The 18,828-nt window shown below is 48.3% G+C and overlaps 10 protein-coding genes across 10 annotated transcripts; 6 read left to right on the top strand and 4 right to left on the bottom strand.

Moving 5' to 3' along the window:
• Positions 1-719: 719 nt before the first annotated feature.
• FTJAE_7362 (uncharacterized protein) lies at positions 720-1,053 on the top strand (the record flags this gene model as incomplete). Its single annotated transcript, XM_037354072.1, has 2 exons — positions 720-868; positions 918-1,053. 2 exons carry the CDS (start codon positions 720-722, stop codon positions 1,051-1,053), a joined length of 285 nt encoding a protein of 94 aa, XP_037205567.1.
• Positions 1,054-1,616: 563 nt separating this feature from the next.
• FTJAE_7361 (ankyrin protein) lies at positions 1,617-3,647 on the top strand (the record flags this gene model as incomplete). The annotated part of the gene is made up of 2 exons (XM_037354071.1): positions 1,617-2,020; positions 2,072-3,647. The coding sequence occupies 2 exons, from the start codon at positions 1,617-1,619 to the stop codon at positions 3,645-3,647; spliced, it is 1,980 nt and encodes a 659-aa protein (XP_037205566.1).
• Positions 3,648-3,729: 82 nt separating this feature from the next.
• Positions 3,730-4,495, bottom strand: FTJAE_7360 (glutamine amidotransferase; the record flags this gene model as incomplete). Its single annotated transcript, XM_037354070.1, has 2 exons — positions 3,730-4,192; positions 4,242-4,495. 2 exons carry the CDS (start codon positions 4,493-4,495, stop codon positions 3,730-3,732), a joined length of 717 nt encoding a protein of 238 aa, XP_037205565.1.
• Positions 4,496-5,362: 867 nt separating this feature from the next.
• FTJAE_7359 (pyridoxine biosynthesis PDX1) lies at positions 5,363-5,790 on the top strand (the record flags this gene model as incomplete). Its single annotated transcript, XM_037354068.1, has 2 exons — positions 5,363-5,377; positions 5,464-5,790. 2 exons carry the CDS (start codon positions 5,363-5,365, stop codon positions 5,788-5,790), a joined length of 342 nt encoding a protein of 113 aa, XP_037205564.1.
• A 20-nt stretch (positions 5,791-5,810) lies between these two features.
• Positions 5,811-6,512, top strand: FTJAE_7358 (pyridoxine biosynthesis PDX1; the record flags this gene model as incomplete). The annotated part of the gene is made up of 1 exon (XM_037354067.1): positions 5,811-6,512. One exon carries the CDS (start codon positions 5,811-5,813, stop codon positions 6,510-6,512), a length of 702 nt encoding a protein of 233 aa, XP_037205563.1.
• A 417-nt stretch (positions 6,513-6,929) lies between these two features.
• FTJAE_7357 (uncharacterized protein) lies at positions 6,930-8,668 on the bottom strand (the record flags this gene model as incomplete). Its single annotated transcript, XM_037354066.1, has 3 exons — positions 6,930-7,070; positions 7,121-7,201; positions 7,424-8,668. 3 exons carry the CDS (start codon positions 8,666-8,668, stop codon positions 6,930-6,932), a joined length of 1,467 nt encoding a protein of 488 aa, XP_037205562.1.
• A 1,598-nt stretch (positions 8,669-10,266) lies between these two features.
• On the bottom strand, positions 10,267-12,377 carry FTJAE_7356 (1-aminocyclopropane-1-carboxylate deaminase; the record flags this gene model as incomplete). Its single annotated transcript, XM_037354065.1, has 3 exons — positions 10,267-11,069; positions 11,320-12,137; positions 12,190-12,377. The coding sequence occupies 3 exons, from the start codon at positions 12,375-12,377 to the stop codon at positions 10,267-10,269; spliced, it is 1,809 nt and encodes a 602-aa protein (XP_037205561.1).
• Positions 12,378-13,558: 1,181 nt separating this feature from the next.
• FTJAE_7355 (short-chain dehydrogenase reductase family) lies at positions 13,559-14,679 on the top strand (the record flags this gene model as incomplete). The annotated part of the gene is made up of 2 exons (XM_037354064.1): positions 13,559-14,517; positions 14,568-14,679. 2 exons carry the CDS (start codon positions 13,559-13,561, stop codon positions 14,677-14,679), a joined length of 1,071 nt encoding a protein of 356 aa, XP_037205560.1.
• Positions 14,680-15,040: 361 nt separating this feature from the next.
• On the top strand, positions 15,041-16,594 carry FTJAE_7354 (uncharacterized protein; the record flags this gene model as incomplete). The annotated part of the gene is made up of 4 exons (XM_037354063.1): positions 15,041-15,071; positions 15,119-15,376; positions 15,514-15,841; positions 15,889-16,594. 4 exons carry the CDS (start codon positions 15,041-15,043, stop codon positions 16,592-16,594), a joined length of 1,323 nt encoding a protein of 440 aa, XP_037205559.1.
• Positions 16,595-16,650: 56 nt separating this feature from the next.
• On the bottom strand, positions 16,651-18,441 carry FTJAE_7353 (DUF521 domain protein; the record flags this gene model as incomplete). Its single annotated transcript, XM_037354062.1, has 1 exon — positions 16,651-18,441. One exon carries the CDS (start codon positions 18,439-18,441, stop codon positions 16,651-16,653), a length of 1,791 nt encoding a protein of 596 aa, XP_037205558.1.
• Between the last annotated feature and the right edge of the window lie 387 nt (positions 18,442-18,828).

The following is an 18,828-nucleotide window of genomic DNA, read 5'->3' as shown; positions in this document are numbered from 1 at the left end:
GCCTCCTTTCTACCGATGGTCCCACCCGTTAAGATGCGTCTGGTGCATGGGGATTTTACGAATAATGTTTGATACCCAAGCGATATTAGGTACGGACAGTTGAATCGGACGATTTACTGTTTGGAGTGGGAGTGAGTGATGGAGGGAAGGGGGGTTGGGAGGGAGGGAAAACTTTTGGGAAAATAGCAGGCATAGACGTTAGGGGCATCATAGAACGGAAATTTTACGTATTTATTTTAATTATTGAGCGAGTTGAGACTGTACGAATAGCTGTGTGATGTGTTTGAGCAACTTAGCGCTGTTGATTGGGTATAGTGAGAGGAACAGTGATATGATGATCTGATAGAGCCTCATGACGGATCTCTTAAGTTGAGTGATGGTATTTCGCCTTTTCGTTCAGCCACCTCGTAAGTAAATCGACACCGACCTAACGTTTGACTGTTTAATTAGTGCGCCTCGCAGTAGAAATGTCTTAATTCTTCTGCAGAAATGATGAAAGTGGTCGATTGCAGGTACGCATCAATGACGCCACGATCAAGGAGTCCCACTGTTGATTCACCTTTGGCGGCCAAATATGTAAGTTAGAACGTCATCAATAAGTCGTGCTTCCTAATAATAAGCTCAATGTCCTTAATTCTCTAAGTATTTGCTCTGGCATACCTAACCTCAGCTTGTCAACTCTGTGAAACATCAAAAGCTCTTCAACACACATCTTCAACATGTCTGCACGCATTGCTCGATCTTCAATGGCCGTGGGGCCCTCTCTCCCCATCCAGCGAGGTTTCCGCACGACGAGATTACTTCAACACAACGAGAAGGAACCTATTGGACCCAAAGCTACAGAGAAGCCCGAGGCCAAGGGCGGCAAGTGAGTTAACGCTGAGGCAGAAGCTGAAGCTGTAGCTGATGATGAGTAGCGCTCAGATCGTCATGCTGGGAAGTCTTGGTCTCGCAATCGGTGCATTCTTCTTCCTCCTTACGGGGAAACCTGAGAAAGCAAAGGAACAACCTATCGATGTCACGTCAAAGCCACACGAGAGACTCCGGGGTTAGCAGACGTGGACATACAGGGTATAAGATCGATAAGGAACAACATGTCGAGGGTGTAAAATCCAAGCCCAAATAAAAGAGAGAGAATACGAGATACGACAGAGTCTGGGGTTAGCAACGTGGACATGCAGGGTATAATGATCGATGGCGTAAGCGATGATTGAATAAGAAAATAGGTCGTCAATAATAAGCAGAACCTACTACAACTCTACTGCATCGTCTATCAAATCAATGAGGCAGGTCGGCATCTCCGCACCTATCACCGCAGAGCTTATATCCCTGTCAAGCTTCGCCGTAGGATCTAGTTTGCAGCCTCAAAAGAGGCAGCCAAGCCAAAGCTATGCCTCTATTCGTCTGTGATGTGATATACACGTGCGTGTCGCAGTCGACAGACCGCGTAATCAGCACACGACTTCACGTTCAGCCTTCTTAGGCGTTTTTTTGGTGTCTTGCCGCTATCAGCCCTACTACTGGGAATAGTTCCATGGTTATATAGACTGAAGCTTGTCTCCTCAAGTCGATCTGACAATCCCCCACTTCAACACCTTCTTACTACCCCACATACAATGGACGGAGACGGCTTCTCGGTTATTTCACTGACCTCGCTCGGCTCGAGTATTTCTCACCGTGTGTTATCAAGCGCCGAAGAGCTCAATGAATTAAACACTGCGCTTGAAGTCCCCGACGAGCGATTGTCTTCGTTCGCGACGAGGCTGTATCAGCTTCATCAGCATGTGGGAGTTCTCGAGACTGCGCTGAATAGCGCGAGTGCTATCTCGGGTCGGTTGCAGACGACGATAAGTCAGAGTCTGGGATCGTGCGATGTTGTCGCGACGGTGTTGAATAAGCAGGTTATGAGACTGCAGGCTGAGACGCTGCCGTTGATGGATGAGGTGTTTTTGGTGGTTTATAGTGATGCCATTGTTGCGTTTTCACGACTATTTGCGTTCTTTGCAAAGGTGCTGTCGATGTAAGTGCTTCATCTGTTTCACTGTGTGAACGTTTATTTATGATGTCCTAGCAAAGTCCGAGATGATCAAGATTCTGCCCTCGATACCAAGAGTGGAAGGGAGATCTTTGATCATGTTAACAGAGCTTGTCAAAAGGCTTCACAGACAAAGGATATTCTGTTCACTGGATCACAGAACGACTCTTATGCATCGAGTAGTAAAGGACCTCTTCCAGGCGATATCGAACCTCCGCCTTATGAACCAGCACAGCCTTCTTCAGCCCAGTCGCCGGGCTGCCAATCACCAAGCGGATCATCCGGGTTTGCTAAGGGTCTATCTTCTTTGACACACTCATTCAAGGCCATGACAGCTGGCCTCTGGCCCAAGCCCGATCCTTTATCCACAGCCCTTTGCCAAGCTGCTCTGCGCGGTGATGTTCAGCAGATGAGTGGTCTACTCGCACAAGGAGCGAACATCAATGGACGGAATGGAGAGGGCAATTCACCTCTAGGCTGTGCTATCCTGGCTAACCAAGAAGACGCCGTGCGGTTCCTCATCGGTTCTGGTGCCGACACCAACGGCAAAGACATGAAGATCCCGCCGGTCTTTCTGGCTGCATCAGTTGGAAGCATTGGCGTTGCAAAGATGCTCATTGATCAGGGAACATGGAATGTCAACGCTGCCAGCTGGTCTGGACAATCATACTTTGTCGACGTATGCAACAGTGAGAATCTGGAGGGTATTCAGCTTCTTTTGGACAATGGTGCTAAGCCAAACACTACGAACACTTCTGGACGACCGGTTCTTGCACAGGCTGTCAAGAAAGGTAACTTGGAGCTTGTAAGGATGCTGCTTCAACACGGCGCGAATCCAGATACTAGCGATCTCTCGGGTAATTCGCTCTTGTCTATTGCAGCCAGTCAGGACCGTATGGATATGATGAAGCTGCTTCTTGAAAGTGGAACAAACGCAAGTTCAAAGAATCTGAGTGGACTGTCAGTGCTCGCAGACGCTATTGCAAAGAGAAAACTAGACATGGCAGAACTTCTCCTCAAACACGGCGCCAACGCCAGCGCAAAAGATCTCGTCGGCCACCCAATTCTCGTCATCGCCCTGCGCGACAGCAAACTCTCCCAAAACGACAAAGTCCGCGTCGTAAAAATGCTTCTCGACCACGGGGCTTCACCAAACGTATCAGACGGAACATGGGGCGTCGCAGCGGTATGCTTCGCCATGGAGACAGGCAACACGGACCTCGTGAAGATGATGCTCGCGGCTGGCTCCAACACGAAGAAGAAGATGAGCAGCGGCGAGACTCTTTTGTTATACGCTATTGATAACGGGAGAAGGGATCAGGCTAAGCTTCTTCTCGAAGCTGGCGCTGATGCTAATGCGGCGGATAAGAAGGGCAGAACGCCGTTGATGCAGGCTATTTCGAGGAGGGATACGGAGTTGATAAGGGTTCTGAAGGCACATGGCGCTGATATGAATGTCGGAGGGTGTATCTCACCGGCGGAGTTGGCGCAGTCGATGGGTGATCTTGAGATTCTTCAGATATTGGGCTTTGGGTCTTCTTCACAGAGAGGACCAGCTCGAGCGCATTCACCGCCTCCACCTGGATATGATGCAGCGATGGGCAAAGTATAAGAAACATAGTAAATAAGCGGTTGATACCCCTGAATAATAATTAATAGTTCTATTTCCCAAAACGCCGTCTATGTTGCTGTGTTTATTGCTGGTTGAGAATCTCCTTCAACCACCACACATGTATCCTCTCATCCTTTGTCAACTCAGGGTGAAAGCTAGTTCCTAGAATATTCCCTTGTCTAACAGCGACGATATCTCCCGAGTCATCCTTTGTGTTGGCTTGTGATACGCCAGACTTCATCTTATCTACTCGCCCTGGCAACTTGGCCAGGACTTCAACTGGTGGTCGTCCATCATCAGAAGATGCGATAACTTCTTCCACAACGGGTGCGCGGATAAAGACACCAGGGAAGGGTTTGTTGTCGTTTAAGAAGGGGAGATTCATTCCTGACTCGAAACTCTCCATTTGACGACCAAAGTGATTGCGGTGAACGCGGACAGCGAGACCGCCGATGAGCTCTTGACCACCTTTCTTGGTGGCATTTGCCTCGTCCGAGAGGAGGATAAGACCTGCGCAAGTTCCCCAGACTGGCCTCTTCTGGACTCTGATTTATGTTAGTATTTGTATCCTCATATGAGACGGGGGCTGCTTACTTGACGAAATCTCTCAATGGCTCAAGGAGACCAGATTGAGCGGCGACGAAAGAGATAGTGGTGCTCTCGCCGCCAGGAATGATAAGGGCATTGCATTGATCGAGTTCTTCCTTTGTCCGAACTTCAATACAGTGAAATTTCGTCCTGGAAATACCCTCCGTAGAAGAAAGGTACTCTGCGGCCTTTCTTACAAGATCGACATGCTCAGCAAAACCACCCTGAAGGGCCAAGACACCGACCGTAAGACTGATCATTTTGACTTGAAGATCTCACCAACAATGATTTGCCAGAGAATTGTAAGATGATAAAAGACAAGGAGCGATAACGGACAGTTTAAACTCGGAGCCTTTCACCGAAGGCAAAAGAATCTTAGTCACTCGCAAGTGACATCCAAGATAGTAAAGTAAAATGGTTCCCCAGATTCTGGTGATGGGTACCGGAGTGACCCAAAAGGGATAAAGACGTGCATTAGAGGTGCATGAAGGCTGCATGCATGACGGAGCCGCTAGGGCGAGAGTACCTCCGGACTACCCCGATTGTTCTCCGGGCTAAGAAATTAAGTTGAGGAGTGTGGTTGAACTATATTGAGTCAGGTATTTACTAGTATTGGTATTAGAGTCTAGAAAGGCTGAGAGAACAAACAATGAGTGCGGACAATGCAGAGAGAGAAGATGGCTTATCGTGGCAAACTCATGCAAGATAAGAGATGAGTGAGATGAGATGAGACATTATCTACGATCGACCAAATGATTCCATCCATGATATCACAAGAAATCTAGAACAATGCATGCATATCCCCCTCTTTGGATACTCCCCCTTGAGTCCACAAGTACCTTTTTGAGCCTCGTCTTCCCGACAATTGCCGCCTCTAAACATCGGCACATGTCAATGAATCATCCAATTACTGTCGCTGTAGGGCGCGCTTAAAGATGGGCCGGAGCTCGATGCCGGGGTCTTTTTACAGTGGCTATGGCGCATTAGACCTGCATATTCGGAGGCCGCGGCTGCAGTAGAAATAAATTGGTGTCATAGTAGTGAGTTGGACCCTTTTTTTGAGCTCCGCACTCACGGCGCCGTATACCGGGTGCGGAGGCGGAGGCGGAGGGCCGGAGGTACTGTACATGCAGCACAGCACAGTCAGTTTACCTAACAGTCATACTAACTAGGAGAAACTCTAAGATTTGTTCTTGTCAACTTCTTCTTTGAGTAATACCCTTTCTAGTCATTGACTCTGACGGAAAAGACCTATAATTACCCGCTCCCCTCTCTTTTTCTCTCCGATTCTCCAACTCAACCCATACCCTCTACCCCCACTACCTTGTCTTTTCTTCTACTACCCCTTCATATCCTCACCATGACCAACGACTCCTCCAACACTGGTGCCGCCTCAAACGGCGAGGCCAAGTCCTCCTTCACCGTCAAGGCCGGCCTCGCCCAGATGCTCAAGGGCGGCGTCATCATGGACGTCACAAACGCTGAGCAGGCCCGCATCGCCGAAGAAGCCGGCGCCTGCGCCGTCNNGCCGACATCCGCAAAGACGGCGGCGTAGCCCGCATGTCAGACCCCGCCATGATCAAGCAGATCCAAGAAGCCGTCACCATCCCCGTCATGGCCAAGGCTCGCATCGGCCACTTTGTCGAGTGTCAGATCCTCGAGGCTCTTGGTGTTGACTACATCGACGAGTCTGAGGTCCTCACACCCGCTGATGACGAGAGCCACGTTGAGAAGAGCACGTTTGGCGTTCCTTTTGTTTGCGGGTGCAGAAACCTCGGTGAGGCGCTGCGACGAATTGCAGAGGGCGCTGCTATGATCCGTACAAAGGGCGAGGCTGGCACCGGCGATGTCGTCGAGGCCGTGCGACACATGAAGACAGTCAACAAGCAGATCGCCCAAGCCAAGGCCGCGCTCGCAGAGGGCGGCATCATCCGCATCCGCGAACTAGCCCGCGAGCTCGAAGTCGACGCCGAACTCCTCCGCCAGACCGCAGAGCTAGGCCGTCTGCCCGTCGTAAACTTCGCCGCCGGCGGAGTCGCCACGCCCGCTGACGCCGCGCTCATGATGCAGCTCGGCTGCGACGGTGTGTTTGTGGGCAGCGGTATTTTCAAGTCGGGCGACCCTGCGAAGCGGGCCAAGGCCATCGTGCGCGCGACCACACACTACAAGGATGCCAAGGTGCTGGCTGAGACTAGCACGGGGCTTGGCGAGGCTATGGTGGGAATTAACTGCGATAGCATGAAGCCTGAGGAGAAGCTTGCTGGACGAGGATGGTAGAGAGAAAATGGAGGTTTTTTGTTTTTGGCGTTGATGGGGATTCAACATGAAAAAAGAATAGGTCATTGAAAATGAAGATAGTTGAGAAGATCAACTCGGCTGGATACAGTATGCATGGATGGTATAAGCGGGTGTTTCAACACCATAATTGATAACAAATTTCTCCCATTCTTTCTGCTGTAACGAGTACCTTTTGTTCTCGTTGCAAAATGTAAAAAACAAACCGTGCCTGTCTATCTCTATTCTCGTCTGGTCTACGCTGTCTAAGTCGAACCCCATGGTGCTTGGTATATAATGCCATCCAACGATGCCAAAATGCCACCATTTCAAAAATCGCAACTGAAAATACCCCAAATTGTCTGGTATAGCCACCGTGAATAGGCAAAAAAGAACCATATTACCGATCAAATCGAAGGATCAGTATCGCTTCCTCTTGACCTTTCTACCGTCCCCTTCATCTTCACTCTCTTCATTCTGAGGTCTCTTGGCACCCTTGCCACTCAGACGACTCGCAGCATTTCGCTTCTTGTCGTTGCCAGCCTTGTTGTTCTCCTTGCGCTGCGTCTCACATTAGTACTCACTTCATAAAACCATGGTTATATACTTACGACGAGCTCGGCAACTGGGGAGTTGGTGATTCGGGAGAGCCACGATGAGCGTAGAGCTGAGTGAATCAATACCTTGTTGTCCTAGTCAAGTTAGTCAGTTATTGGTTGATAAGTTAAAAGGGATGACTTACTCGAAAAGCGTTCACGAGGCGTTCCTAACGCTCTCCAAAACTAGCGAACTGCTCCCACTGACACTCGGCATTACTCCAAAGCGGAACATAGTTGCGATCCTGCTGCGATAAGATGGCTGAGTCCTATGACCGTGGTTAACAGAGTCCAAATAGATACGTTAGAAGGACTTACGAGAATCTTGGAACTGAGAATCTCAATCTCGATGTTGGACAACTGTCGATGAACGACATTCTTCCATTGCTCGTTCACAGGAGGCATCCTATCCAGAGGAGGTTCAATCTGGTGATCAAGCATATCAGACGGCTCAACAGAAAGTCCAACACTCTTCCGATACGCCTTGATTTCTTCAACCCACTGCACAGCAAGCTTCGATCCCATCTTCGTTCGCCACCCCCTCGGATTCGACCAGTCCACAATAGCCATGAAGAGTTCCTGCACACGAGCGCGATACGCTTCGTTGGTTCGAGGGAATGTGGGATCCATTTCTGGCGGTGTGACTGTTACTTCATGGTGTGCGAGGGAGAGAAAGAGATTGCCTATTTGGCGTGCTTGGACTGGGTTGGTGATGTAGCCCTGATATTCGTGGGTGAAGTGCTGCAGCTCTGAGAGGAGGGACTGCTGCTCTAGAGTGTGGGGGCTGATGTTGGCTGGGTTGGTTGGGATCTTGTGACGGGTTGGTTCGCTGGGGGCAGGGCCTTTGCGAGGCAGTCCTTGAGAGAGGGGTCCGCGAGGTTGAGGTACTGGGAACCCTGGGTGAGATGCTTGCCCAGGGAGAGGTTGATGAAGCTGATTGTTAATAGAGAAGAGTTGCTGCTGAGGGTATTGAGTTCGTCTCATCTGACGTCCGCCAAGGCCAACAGGCTGTCGTACTGCAAAGGGCTGCATTTGCTGAGGCTGCATTTGTTGAAGGGCCGTCTGATCATAGAACGGTTGACTCATGGGAACTGGGTAGGCCTGAGGCTGGTTATCAAGTGGTGGATATGGCTGTGTCTGGAACGACTCGGGCAAGTAGTCCTCAGGATTCATAGGTGAAGAAAACTGAGTCGCGGGTGTGACAGCAGTAGAGACAGGAAGTTGACTATCATCGTCGGCGATAGTACTGCCATTGTTGTTAGGCCCACTCAACTGTGCATCAGACCCTGAAGAAGCTTGAGTCCGAACATTTTCTGCGTTGTAGGCCTCCATGAACTCCTTATCAAAAGGGTTAGAGGCTAGGAGAGCTTCGTTCGGGATTCCATGTTGGGCATGGTTCTGAAAGGCGGAGTTGTTGAGACCTGTGAACATATCTACCTTTGTGTCTTCGTCAACTTCCTCGGTAGTATTGCCATCCATGTGATCATTCAGACGCTGGTCGAAATTACTGTCGGTGATGGAGTCGAGTAGATGTTGAGTGTCTTCATAAGGCATGTCTGCCATATTGGGCGATGAAAACGAGTGAATGAGTCGGGATGAGACCAAAATACTAAGTGGTGGTTAAAGTGAAGGTTGAGTGGGGTGAAGGAGGAAGAATTAGATATCGATGGAAATCTGGATTTATAGTCGCCTGAGAATGGTTGCCCCGTTGATTTGGACTATAATATAAAGAAGATGAGAGACGCTCGTTGCAGTGCTAGGTGCAGGATGGCATGGAGCCCCTTGGAAGCCTCTCTCTAGGCATTATTCCAGAACCTATAAACAAAGCAGACTTTCTATCAAAGAACCAATCAAAACTTAGAGCAAAGAATACCAGTATTTGGGCTCTTTGCCTGTAGAGTCTCGAGTACCTTAGGCTTTGTCACTTCATGAGATAAATGATTGGATTTTGTTGTCCTGACAGGTGGCAGCTTTTTGCGCATGATATAGCGTGCAACTACTGCACCAAGATTCAACTGAAAGACGCTGACAGATTGTGATTTACCTTGGACAATAAAGGAAAAACTGCTGTTGTAGTGTGCGTCTCTTTGTATACTGCAGCTAACAAATGCTTATTGAGGCAGCTAGCTGATGTAGGAGGTCGGATGCAGCAGCATTATTATATTTGAGAGTTACCAAGTTATTGACTGCCACCAGTGACAAGGGCCTGGGTTTTCCTATCGCTCGTTTCAAGCAGTCTTATTGTTCTCTGATTTGGTGTGAACAAACTAGCAGCCCACACAGACTTCAGCCTGTTCAGGAATCAGCTGGGTGATCCTCATTATGGTGATAGCTAAAAGAAAAGAAATAGAACAATGACAGAAAAGCGCTTTGCAGAAGCAAAGGTAGCAAATATTGACACATCTTAAATTGTTAGTGTTGGGGCTTCTAGAGTTAGTCGCTGCAACAGCTGAAAGACGACAGATCGAAAAGGAGAGCAAATATGACAAAATCTAGCCAATGACAATCGAATTTTTATTGACCAAGAAAAAACAGATGTGTTTCCAGCATGCAGGTACCTTTCAGGATAGGTACGCAAAGAAACGGGAGCCTGCATAGTACCTGCATAAGGCAGTTAGTTGTACAAACATCTGAACAAAGCACCCATGCATAAACACACTCAGCCTCTTTTGACTCTCTTTGAGGATTTACAAGTATGATCTGCAAAGCTGTAATACGTGTATTTCTTGGAATGGCTACCGGGGTATGATTACATGGATGAACTTGCAGAAGGTGTTCACGCTCATATGCACTAGGTTCTCTCTGCTGGAATAAGCTCACAGCCACAAATCTCAACTGCAAATAACACTTCTAGCCCACAACTTAGACGCTCATATGCACCATGTACGACCTTTGAGCCATGCTGCCGGGCTTCCAAAAGGACAAGAGAAATTCATAATGGCTTAGACACTCTTTCAGCTGTCTGGAAATCTAGTGTCAAACTCAACGGACAACAACGCTATTGGTCGCAAATAAAACAACATCCAGGCATCCGGCTTATTCCATGAGATTCATCGCTTTCAGGCAGAGGACCAAATAAACATACCACGCTCACCTTTCACACAGACGTTCACCAGATACCACCCAGATATATGACGAGAAGCAAGCCCATCAGTCACCTCTCACTGAAGAGCAACACCATAGTCCTGACATCCACTAAACACCCATCTCCCATCCCTCCTCAGAAGCGTAAACGCATTAACACCGTCATGTTTAGGCACCCCATTAATCTCAACCACAAACGGTGCCCAAACTAATGCAATATCACCATGTTTTCGGACCTGAATATCATGTAACTTCTCTTGAATAGTAATACCACTCTTGATCATACCCTGTAGACGAACGATGGACTGCTCCATAGTCATAGGCGCTGGCTCAGCAGGTGGTCGATATAAAGTCACACCAGCGTTGGGAAGAAACCATTGCTTGAGGACGTCCCAGTCTGGATGGGAGAAGTCGTCTAGAAGAGCGTTGATGGGCTTCATGATCTCTTGGGTAAGATCTCTTTCATCTTCTGGGGTGGGTGTTTCCAAAGAGCGCTCTGTCGAAGCTAGACCTGATACCTTCCAACGTCCATCGGTGTAAGCTAATCCGAGGATGCCCTTCTTGTGACTGATGATTGTACCATCATCGGCGCGGATGGACCAGCCAGTCCAGACCGCAGCGAGCTTCTCGTGAATGAAGATTTCTTGGGGCTCGTCTATAGCCCATTCGAGGTGGCCCTCTTTCTTTGTGTCGTTGAGGAATAGCTCTCCCAGTGTCGTCTGTTCGATAGTATTGGGGGTGGACTGTATGACGTAAGAGGTCTCGAGAAGATGGTTGCCGGCATCTTTGGGGGTTTGGGACGAGATGTTGAAGAAGTCTGTCAGGGCAGATAGAACTGCTACCTTGGTGTCTTGAAAATCGACCATCTTAAGCTGATGTTCTACTAATTATGGAGTTGAATGAATAGATGATTAGAAAGAAGAAATGTCGAAGGAATGCAAAGGTGACAGACTGAGAGCTCTAATAAGCACACTCGATGGACAATAGCGTGCCTGAGCTATCCATCCATTTAGCCTGGTACTCATACTATTCTAGAAATAGGCAAATCTTCGATCAATTCTATTCACGCTCAAATATCAATCTATCATGTATAAATCACAAGGAAGAATAAGCATTAAGCGCCAATTGACCTCCCAAATGAGCATAAAGCACATTCCCACTCGCAATCTTGCCCGTCTTGATCAAATCCATCATGCCCGCCAGACTCTTGCCCTCGTACACAGGATCCGTGATGAACGCCTCCGTAGCAGCGCCAAACTTCATCGCCTCAATGGTCGTCTCATCAGGGATGCCGTAGATCTTGGCGTTGTAGTTGGGGTCCAGAATAACATCGTCCGCTGTGATGTCGTCCTCGCTGAGGCCGATCTTGACAGCTGTGGATTTGGCGATGCGTAGGACTTGGTCGAAGGTTTGCTGTACCTTTCCAGAGGCGTCAATGCCGATGATTTTGCGCGCGGGAGAACCGTTCTTCTTTTGGGCGAGCTTGAAGCCGGCGATCATGCCGGCGAATGTAGAGCCTGTCACGGCGCAGACGATGATGGTGTCGAAGAAGATTCCTAGTTCCTTCTCCTGCGCTTCGACTTCGAATGCCCAGCGTGCGAAACCTAGACCACCGAGGGGATGGTCTGAAGCTCCAGCAGGGATGTAGTATGGCTTGCGACCGTTGCTCTTGAGCTCATCTGTGAGCTTGGCGAGAGTCGTCTTGTGCTCGATACCGAATGTCGACGGGTCAAGTCTCACATCACCGCCCATGAGCCGCGAGAGCTGAATGTTGCCGACCTTTTCGTAGCCGGGGTCTTCCCAGTCAACCCAGTGTTCTTGGACGGTGGCGGCTTTGAGACCGAGTTTTGTGGCGACGGCGGTTACGGCGCGGGTGTGGTTGGACTGGACGCCGCCGATGGAGACGAGGGTATCACAGCCTTGGGCTTGGGCCTCAGCGGCGAGGTATCTGTTTTGGATTAGCTATGCTGTGAGTGAGTTTGTTTAGGAGAGCGACGTACTCTAGCTTTCGGACTTTGTTTCCACCGTAGGCGAGGCCGGAGTTGCAGTCCTCGCGCTTCGCGTAGACATTGACCTTTCCACCGAGAGCAGCGGATATTCTGGGGAGGGGCTGAAGAGGCGATGCGCCGAAGAGAAAGTTCTCTCGGGGGATGCTAGCAAAGGGTTCGGGAAGAGTAACAACAGTCATTTTGTCTCGTCAATACAATACAATGGATATAAGTCTCAAAGGTAATCTACAACCTCAAAGTCCAGGGAATCGTCTCGATAATAAAAACATCTCGACTTGGACCCCTCCGTTGCCGGCATCGCGGGGCACGAATGGCATGGTCCACTCTGCGAGCCAAGACATTGACATTGGGGTTAGTGATTGGGCGACTTGTGTTGTAGGGCGCAAGGGACACGAGGGGTAGAAACATGTCATTTGCTTTTTGGTATGTGTTTCGAGGAGCGAGTCAGTAGGAGACTGTGAAGTCGGTGGTAAATGTAGCTTCCGAGTCGGCGTCGGCGGGGGGAGGCATATCGTGGGTTATCCACCGTGGGGAGATAAGCTAGAGAGGGCGATAGATCGGGAGAGATTCGGGGAACTGTAGGTATAGTGGGTATAGATATACGAATACTAGAGATAGTGATTGGAATTAGTTACTGGTGATTGTTGATACTAGAAATTGCGTTGAGCTGATGGGAGTGGGTAGCCACTTATCCTCGGTCTAACTTACACTAGACGTGCCATGATAGGGGACCAGCTGCATTGTAGGGCGTATATTACATCGCCGTCATGATCGGTATACAGTTCTGATAAAAATTACATCTCGCATTCTTGGTAAAGCTGATTCTTTATCTACTTAGTATACTCTCATTGAGAGTGCGGTACGGCTCTTTGAGGTTTGTCTGTTGGCCCAGGCTTTGAGACATATCATGGTTGTTCCATGACCAACCCATCATGACAAAGACAGCCAGAAGCCCCGGACTTGATGTGAACATTCATCTTAACTCCGTTCTATCATGACATGAACACAAGGCAATCACACATCATACGCAATTCAACGCATCTGAAATGGCTGAGATGTTGTCTTCTGGGAGCATAATCCGAGTCTCTGATTGGCCAAGACGATGTTGGAAGAATGCCAAGACTTTTTCAATTTCCTATTTGGGACAGCTTCAGCGTCACTCAGTCCAGAATCCAACGAAGACCAGGAATTGATATAGCGCCGTAAAATGAGATTGTGGGTATAAAACATGTAGAATATCTCTCTTTATAGTAAATTCAAGCCAAGCAAATAGTTCATCCTCAACCCTTCTGATCGCTGTGTCCTCAATATTCCATATTATCCAACCAGTCTTCTCACCATCATCATCATCATCATCAAAATGCCGTGCCAGAAGAACCAAAAGTCCTCCCCTATGGTCCCCTCAAGAGACATGTCTCCCCTCCCAGACTTCTGGCTCCCCGTCTTCTGGAAGAACCAATTCCGCACCACCATCGAACTCCCCACCAGAGAGAAATATCCCCAAGTCGAAGGCAGCACAGCCATCATCACCGGCTCTAACACAGGTCTCGGTTTCGAAGCTTCAAAGCAGCTCCTCTCTTTAGGTCTATCTCATCTTATAATGGGAGTTCGATCTCTTGAAAAGGGCAAAGTTGCCGCTGAGAAGCTGAGAACCATCGCACCATCCGCTAGGATTGATGTTTGGCAGCTTGATATGCAATCTTATGATTCTGTCCAGGCTTTTGCCAAGAGATGTGACTCTGAGCTTTCTCGCATTGACTTTGTTATTCTCAACGCTGGTCTTTCGCCTAACAACTTCGAACTTGTACCTGGCACAGGTCATGAAGTTGGTATTCAAGTCAACCACCTCAGCACAGCCCTTCTCACAATCCTTCTCATCCCCATCCTCAAGACCAAAACCTCCGGCCACGGCCCACCTCGTCTTACAACAGTGAACTCCCTCACAGCCCATCTCTGCAAATTCCCAAACAAAGATGAACGCCCACTCCTCGCATCCTTCGACGACCCGAAAATCACACCATGGAGTTCCCAAGAACGATACGGTGTATCAAAGCTTCTTAACCAACTCTTTCTCGTAAGACTCTGCGAAAAGGTCAATCCTGATGATGTGATTATCAATATGGTTGATCCAGGCCTTACAAAGGGTACTGGCCTTGGAGGTCATCATGAAATGGGTGGTGTTGCTGGAGCGCTTGCAGGGGCGTTCTTTGCGATTTGTGGAAGGCCTGTTGATAGAGGTGCTGCGAGCTATACTAATGCTGTCTATGGACATGGAAAGGAGTCCCATGGGTGCTTTTTGATGAGTTGTGAGATTGCACCGTAAGTTGATTCTTGATGAATGTGGATTTGGTTTACTAACTTGGTTTTAGGTTGGCGGGATGGTTTTATACACATGGTGATGTCTTGGTTGATCAGGTTTGGAATGAGACACTGGAGGAGTTGGACTTTGCAGGCGTCAAGGGCATTGTTTCTGGCTTATGATTTTCTATCTGTGTTGGATCACTACTGATTTAAGCCAAACGGCGTATAATGGATATCCAAGTCCCCTCTCAGCTTTTTCTTACAGTTATATTCTGCTCTCTTAGACTTGTGAACGACATTATTATCAAGGATGAATAATTAAAGAATTAACATGTCCCATGTCAATAATGTGGCTTGAGATATTCATTTACGTGGTTCATGAGTTGGGCGCTCGGAGTTAATAAGCCCGAAATCCGGGATGACATCGACCGCAAATGTGAGCTGACGCACTCGACCTAATGCTAACTTAACGACCTGTTCACTCCAGGATCTCATTATAATCAACATATTCTGTTTACGGGTTGCATTCTCGCGTCAAGTCATGCTAAAACCGAAACAACAGTCGTCTCGCAGTAAGCTCTCTCCCAGCCAGCTATCACACATTGGCTAACCTAAGTAGACCAAAGCTTCACATTCATCTCCCAGACGCCATTCAAGAAATCCAAAGAGAACCAAAGACTCGTTAGAAGTCGTGCACGCTCTAACTCAGCTCGAAAAGATCAAATCCAGGCCAAATCATGGATCTTAAACCAAAAGGAAACACGCATGACGTTGCAGGTTCCTGATGGAACTATACCAGGTCGCGTGGGGACAAACTTCTCTTTACTTGATTTTCCCGAGCCACTGCAGCCATATATGGAAAATGACATCTTTCAATGTTAGTACTTCTCTCCTATAGTTTATTTCTGAGCTAATATCAAGTAGCATTTCATGGGATGAGAGGATCATTATATCCCCCGGAAATATGCCTCCAAGTCGATGAGATGAAATCATCCTGGACTACAAATCTCCTAGTTGACCAGGTATACTTCCACTCCATAATGTTCTCGGTAGAAGCATACTTTGACATGCTTCTTGGACGAGACTATGGCAGTCTTGCACACTTTCACTTTTTGAAAACGCTCAGGCTTCTTCAGGCAAGAATAAATAATCCTGCAGACCCAACTTCTATTTCAGATGCTACCATCATGGTAGTTGTTATTCTGGGTCTGGCAGCTGAGATGATAGGTGATCGGACAGCGGCTGAAAATCATGCTGCTGGTATGTCGAGGATAGTGGATTTAAGGGGTGGACTTGAGATGTTGAGGTTTGATAATCCCAGATTGCCGGCCAAGGTTTGCAGGTAAGTGCTCATACCCACCTAAACGGGCAATATCTGACATCTGGTAGAGTCGATATTGGCCTAGCCCTTCGCTTCGGCTGCAAGCCTGTATTCTTCAACAAAGACATATCCTGGAATCCATACCTTCCAAGCCAACATTTACTCCGCCATAAAAAGAATCATCCAGATACGAACCACAATATGCAAGCATTTTTAAAAACTCTTGATCCTAGATTATCAAACGTATGGAAAGATCTCGAAGAATTTGCAAAGCTCAGCAACATCGCCAGCCAAACTGGTCGAAAACTTCAACCCAATATTTTTAGCGAAGTCATGGTATCGATTCTCTACCGCCTACTCGCTCTGTCTCCCGAATCACCTTCAGAAAACGCTTTTCGACTCGGAATGATGACGTTCGCTGCAAGTATATTCTTTCGATGGAGGGATATGAAGCAACGACAAGCATATCTGGATGAGTCCTTCAGGGATGCTTTAATGGATTTGAAGAAGGCTGCGACTCGGCCGCCTGATACTGTTCTTCTGTGGCTTCTGGTGATTTGGAGAACAAGCTCTTCTCAAGTTGGCGGCGATGAAGCCATTGAGGAGTGGCTATTGGAAGTCATGGGTGGCTTGGGGATATGTTCATGGCCAGAACTGCACAAGGCCTTGAAGTCTGTTCTCTGGATAGATTGTTTGTTCGATACATCGAGCAAACGAATTCTTGAGCCTATACTAAAGAAGGTTGGTAAAAAGGGCGTAGAGGTTGATTTATGAGCCACTGCTCAGCAAATTCTTGTTGCCGCTTAGGAATCTCATATTGAACTAGTCTTCTATTTGACTCCTTTATTCTCAAGCCACTCTGGCTTCTCAGCTTCATATGTTCCTGAACATGCAGCTTCAACACAACCAGCCAGACTACCAAAGTACATCCCTCTTCCTGTAAGACCCGGCCCATAATGAGCATATTTCCCAGAATTCGTCATAATCGTCTTTGCCGCCGTTGGGATCACAGGCTCGGTTACCATGCACCAGCAAATATCTGTCAGTATCTGCACCCCAAAATCCTCAAGCTGAGCTATTAGACCTGCTTGTTCAGCGAGTTTATACACTGATCGACCGCATGTAACGATAATGGATACACTAGCGGCTTTTCGTCGCCCCCGGCAGAGGTTGGCGAGTTTTCGTATCTCGGTGAGGGAAAAGTGTGGGTTGCCCAGTGAGACAAGATCGATTGGCTGTTTTGCTGGTGCGCTGTTGAGCTTATCCCAGCATAGTCCCAGATCACCCAGCTTGACTTCAACAGAGGTGAATTCAGGGGCAAGCACTGTTTCAAGAGTCGGTGCCTCTGGCGTTATACCAACGATGTGAAACATTGGAGCACTCGATATAGTGGCAAAAGCCGCACCGAAGGCTTTCAGATCGTCTGTCGAGAGACCAAGGTTCTCGAGCCCCGTTATCACAGGAATTCGGCTGGTCGATAAAGTTCCAACGTAGTATCCCAGTAAAGGTGGGAATGAATCGTCAAGACTTGTCGTGTCCTCCAGCCCCACGATCTTCACACAAACGGATGCTAGTCGATTGATGCCGAGATGAGGACCTCCTCTGGGCGCCCTCCCTGTCAATGCAATCGAGATGTCCAGAAAGTCTGGATACTTCATAGTTCGCGCCCCCAAAACACTATTCGCATAGACAACAGCATTCGATTCCGCCCAAGCAATCTGCTCACCAAGTTTAGGCGCACTTTCAAGCTGATAAGGCGCACAGGTAAAGGTTGGTCGTGCTCCCATGTCTGTATACGCTTTTCCAAGTGCATCAGCCGCTTCTCCAAAAGCAGTGTCAACACCGAGTGCTCGCCAGCGCTTTTGATCAACTGATAAAGAGTTGAGTGTCGTTGGAATCCGGACTTTACCGCCCCAGTCGCGGAGTCGTTCTGCTAGGGCGAGAGTTGCAGGACCAGTATAGACGCAGCCGTCGACGTGGACTTGTGTTACATCCATAAGACGTGTTGCGCCAAGAAGATGGGCCATGCGGAGGACGATCCTGATAGCGACGCGTGATGCGTCGCCGTAGTCTCCTCTCAGCAGTTCTTGGTCCAGTGTTGAGAGCTTGATGCCTTCTAGAGCTGGCATTGTCTCAAGAATAAGACCGCTTTCTGTGTCTATCACCGAACCTTTTCGGTGTTTTGACGGTGGCTGAGTGGACACATAACCATCGTCCACAAATATCGTCTGCCCGTTCAGTTGAATGAGATGTCGAAAGTCTTCCTTATCTAGAACCACGACGGGGATAGACTGGTCAAATACTTCTTCTGCAATCATGACGCCAAGAGTAAGAATGTCCTCTCGTCTCTCAAAGATGATTGCCTCTGGAGCTTTGCCGTTAAGCAACAGCTCAAGCATAACACCGCTACCTGTGCATGATCCTCGGCCTCCTGGAATAGCGAGGACAGTGCCTTGGAGATGCTGTCCACTCAATGGATGGTGTCGGTCAATGATCTCACTGGTCTGGGGGTCGACGCCTCCCCAGAAGCTTAGCTCAAGATCACTCGCGAGGAGTTTGGCTGTGGCTTGACCTTGAACATAGGCGGTTCCAGTCCATGAAGCCTCGTCAAGGGACCCCATCTTTTCTTTCAGCAGTGATCGGCTCACTTTAAACGAGAATTACCTGATGATATGGATTAGTTACGCCACGGCTTACAGGCTGATGACATGTTTCCCCTACAAATCTGTCCTGACGTCTCCCAACTCTTAAACACCATGAATAGAACTTACAAAATAGTAGACATGTCTAGGAAGAAGAAGTAATTTTTGTTTTTTGTCAAAGAAAATGTAGATTCGGCCGGAATCTTCGGAATAGAGAAAGTCAAGCACCACTGGTCTTTGAGCCTTGATCCTCAATCTGTTGCAGCAGTGTAATAAGACAGAACAACAGCAGATCCAGCCTCGAATTCCATCAATACTCGAGAAACAAGGATCAATAGGATATGGTCCTAAACAGGAAAGACAGAA

The sequence above is a fragment of the Fusarium tjaetaba genome (genome assembly GCF_013396195.1).
Source record: "Fusarium tjaetaba strain NRRL 66243 chromosome Unknown NRRL66243_c0000148, whole genome shotgun sequence".
NCBI lineage: Eukaryota > Fungi > Ascomycota > Sordariomycetes > Hypocreales > Nectriaceae > Fusarium > Fusarium tjaetaba.
This window is presented reverse-complemented; position numbering and strand designations above follow the sequence as displayed.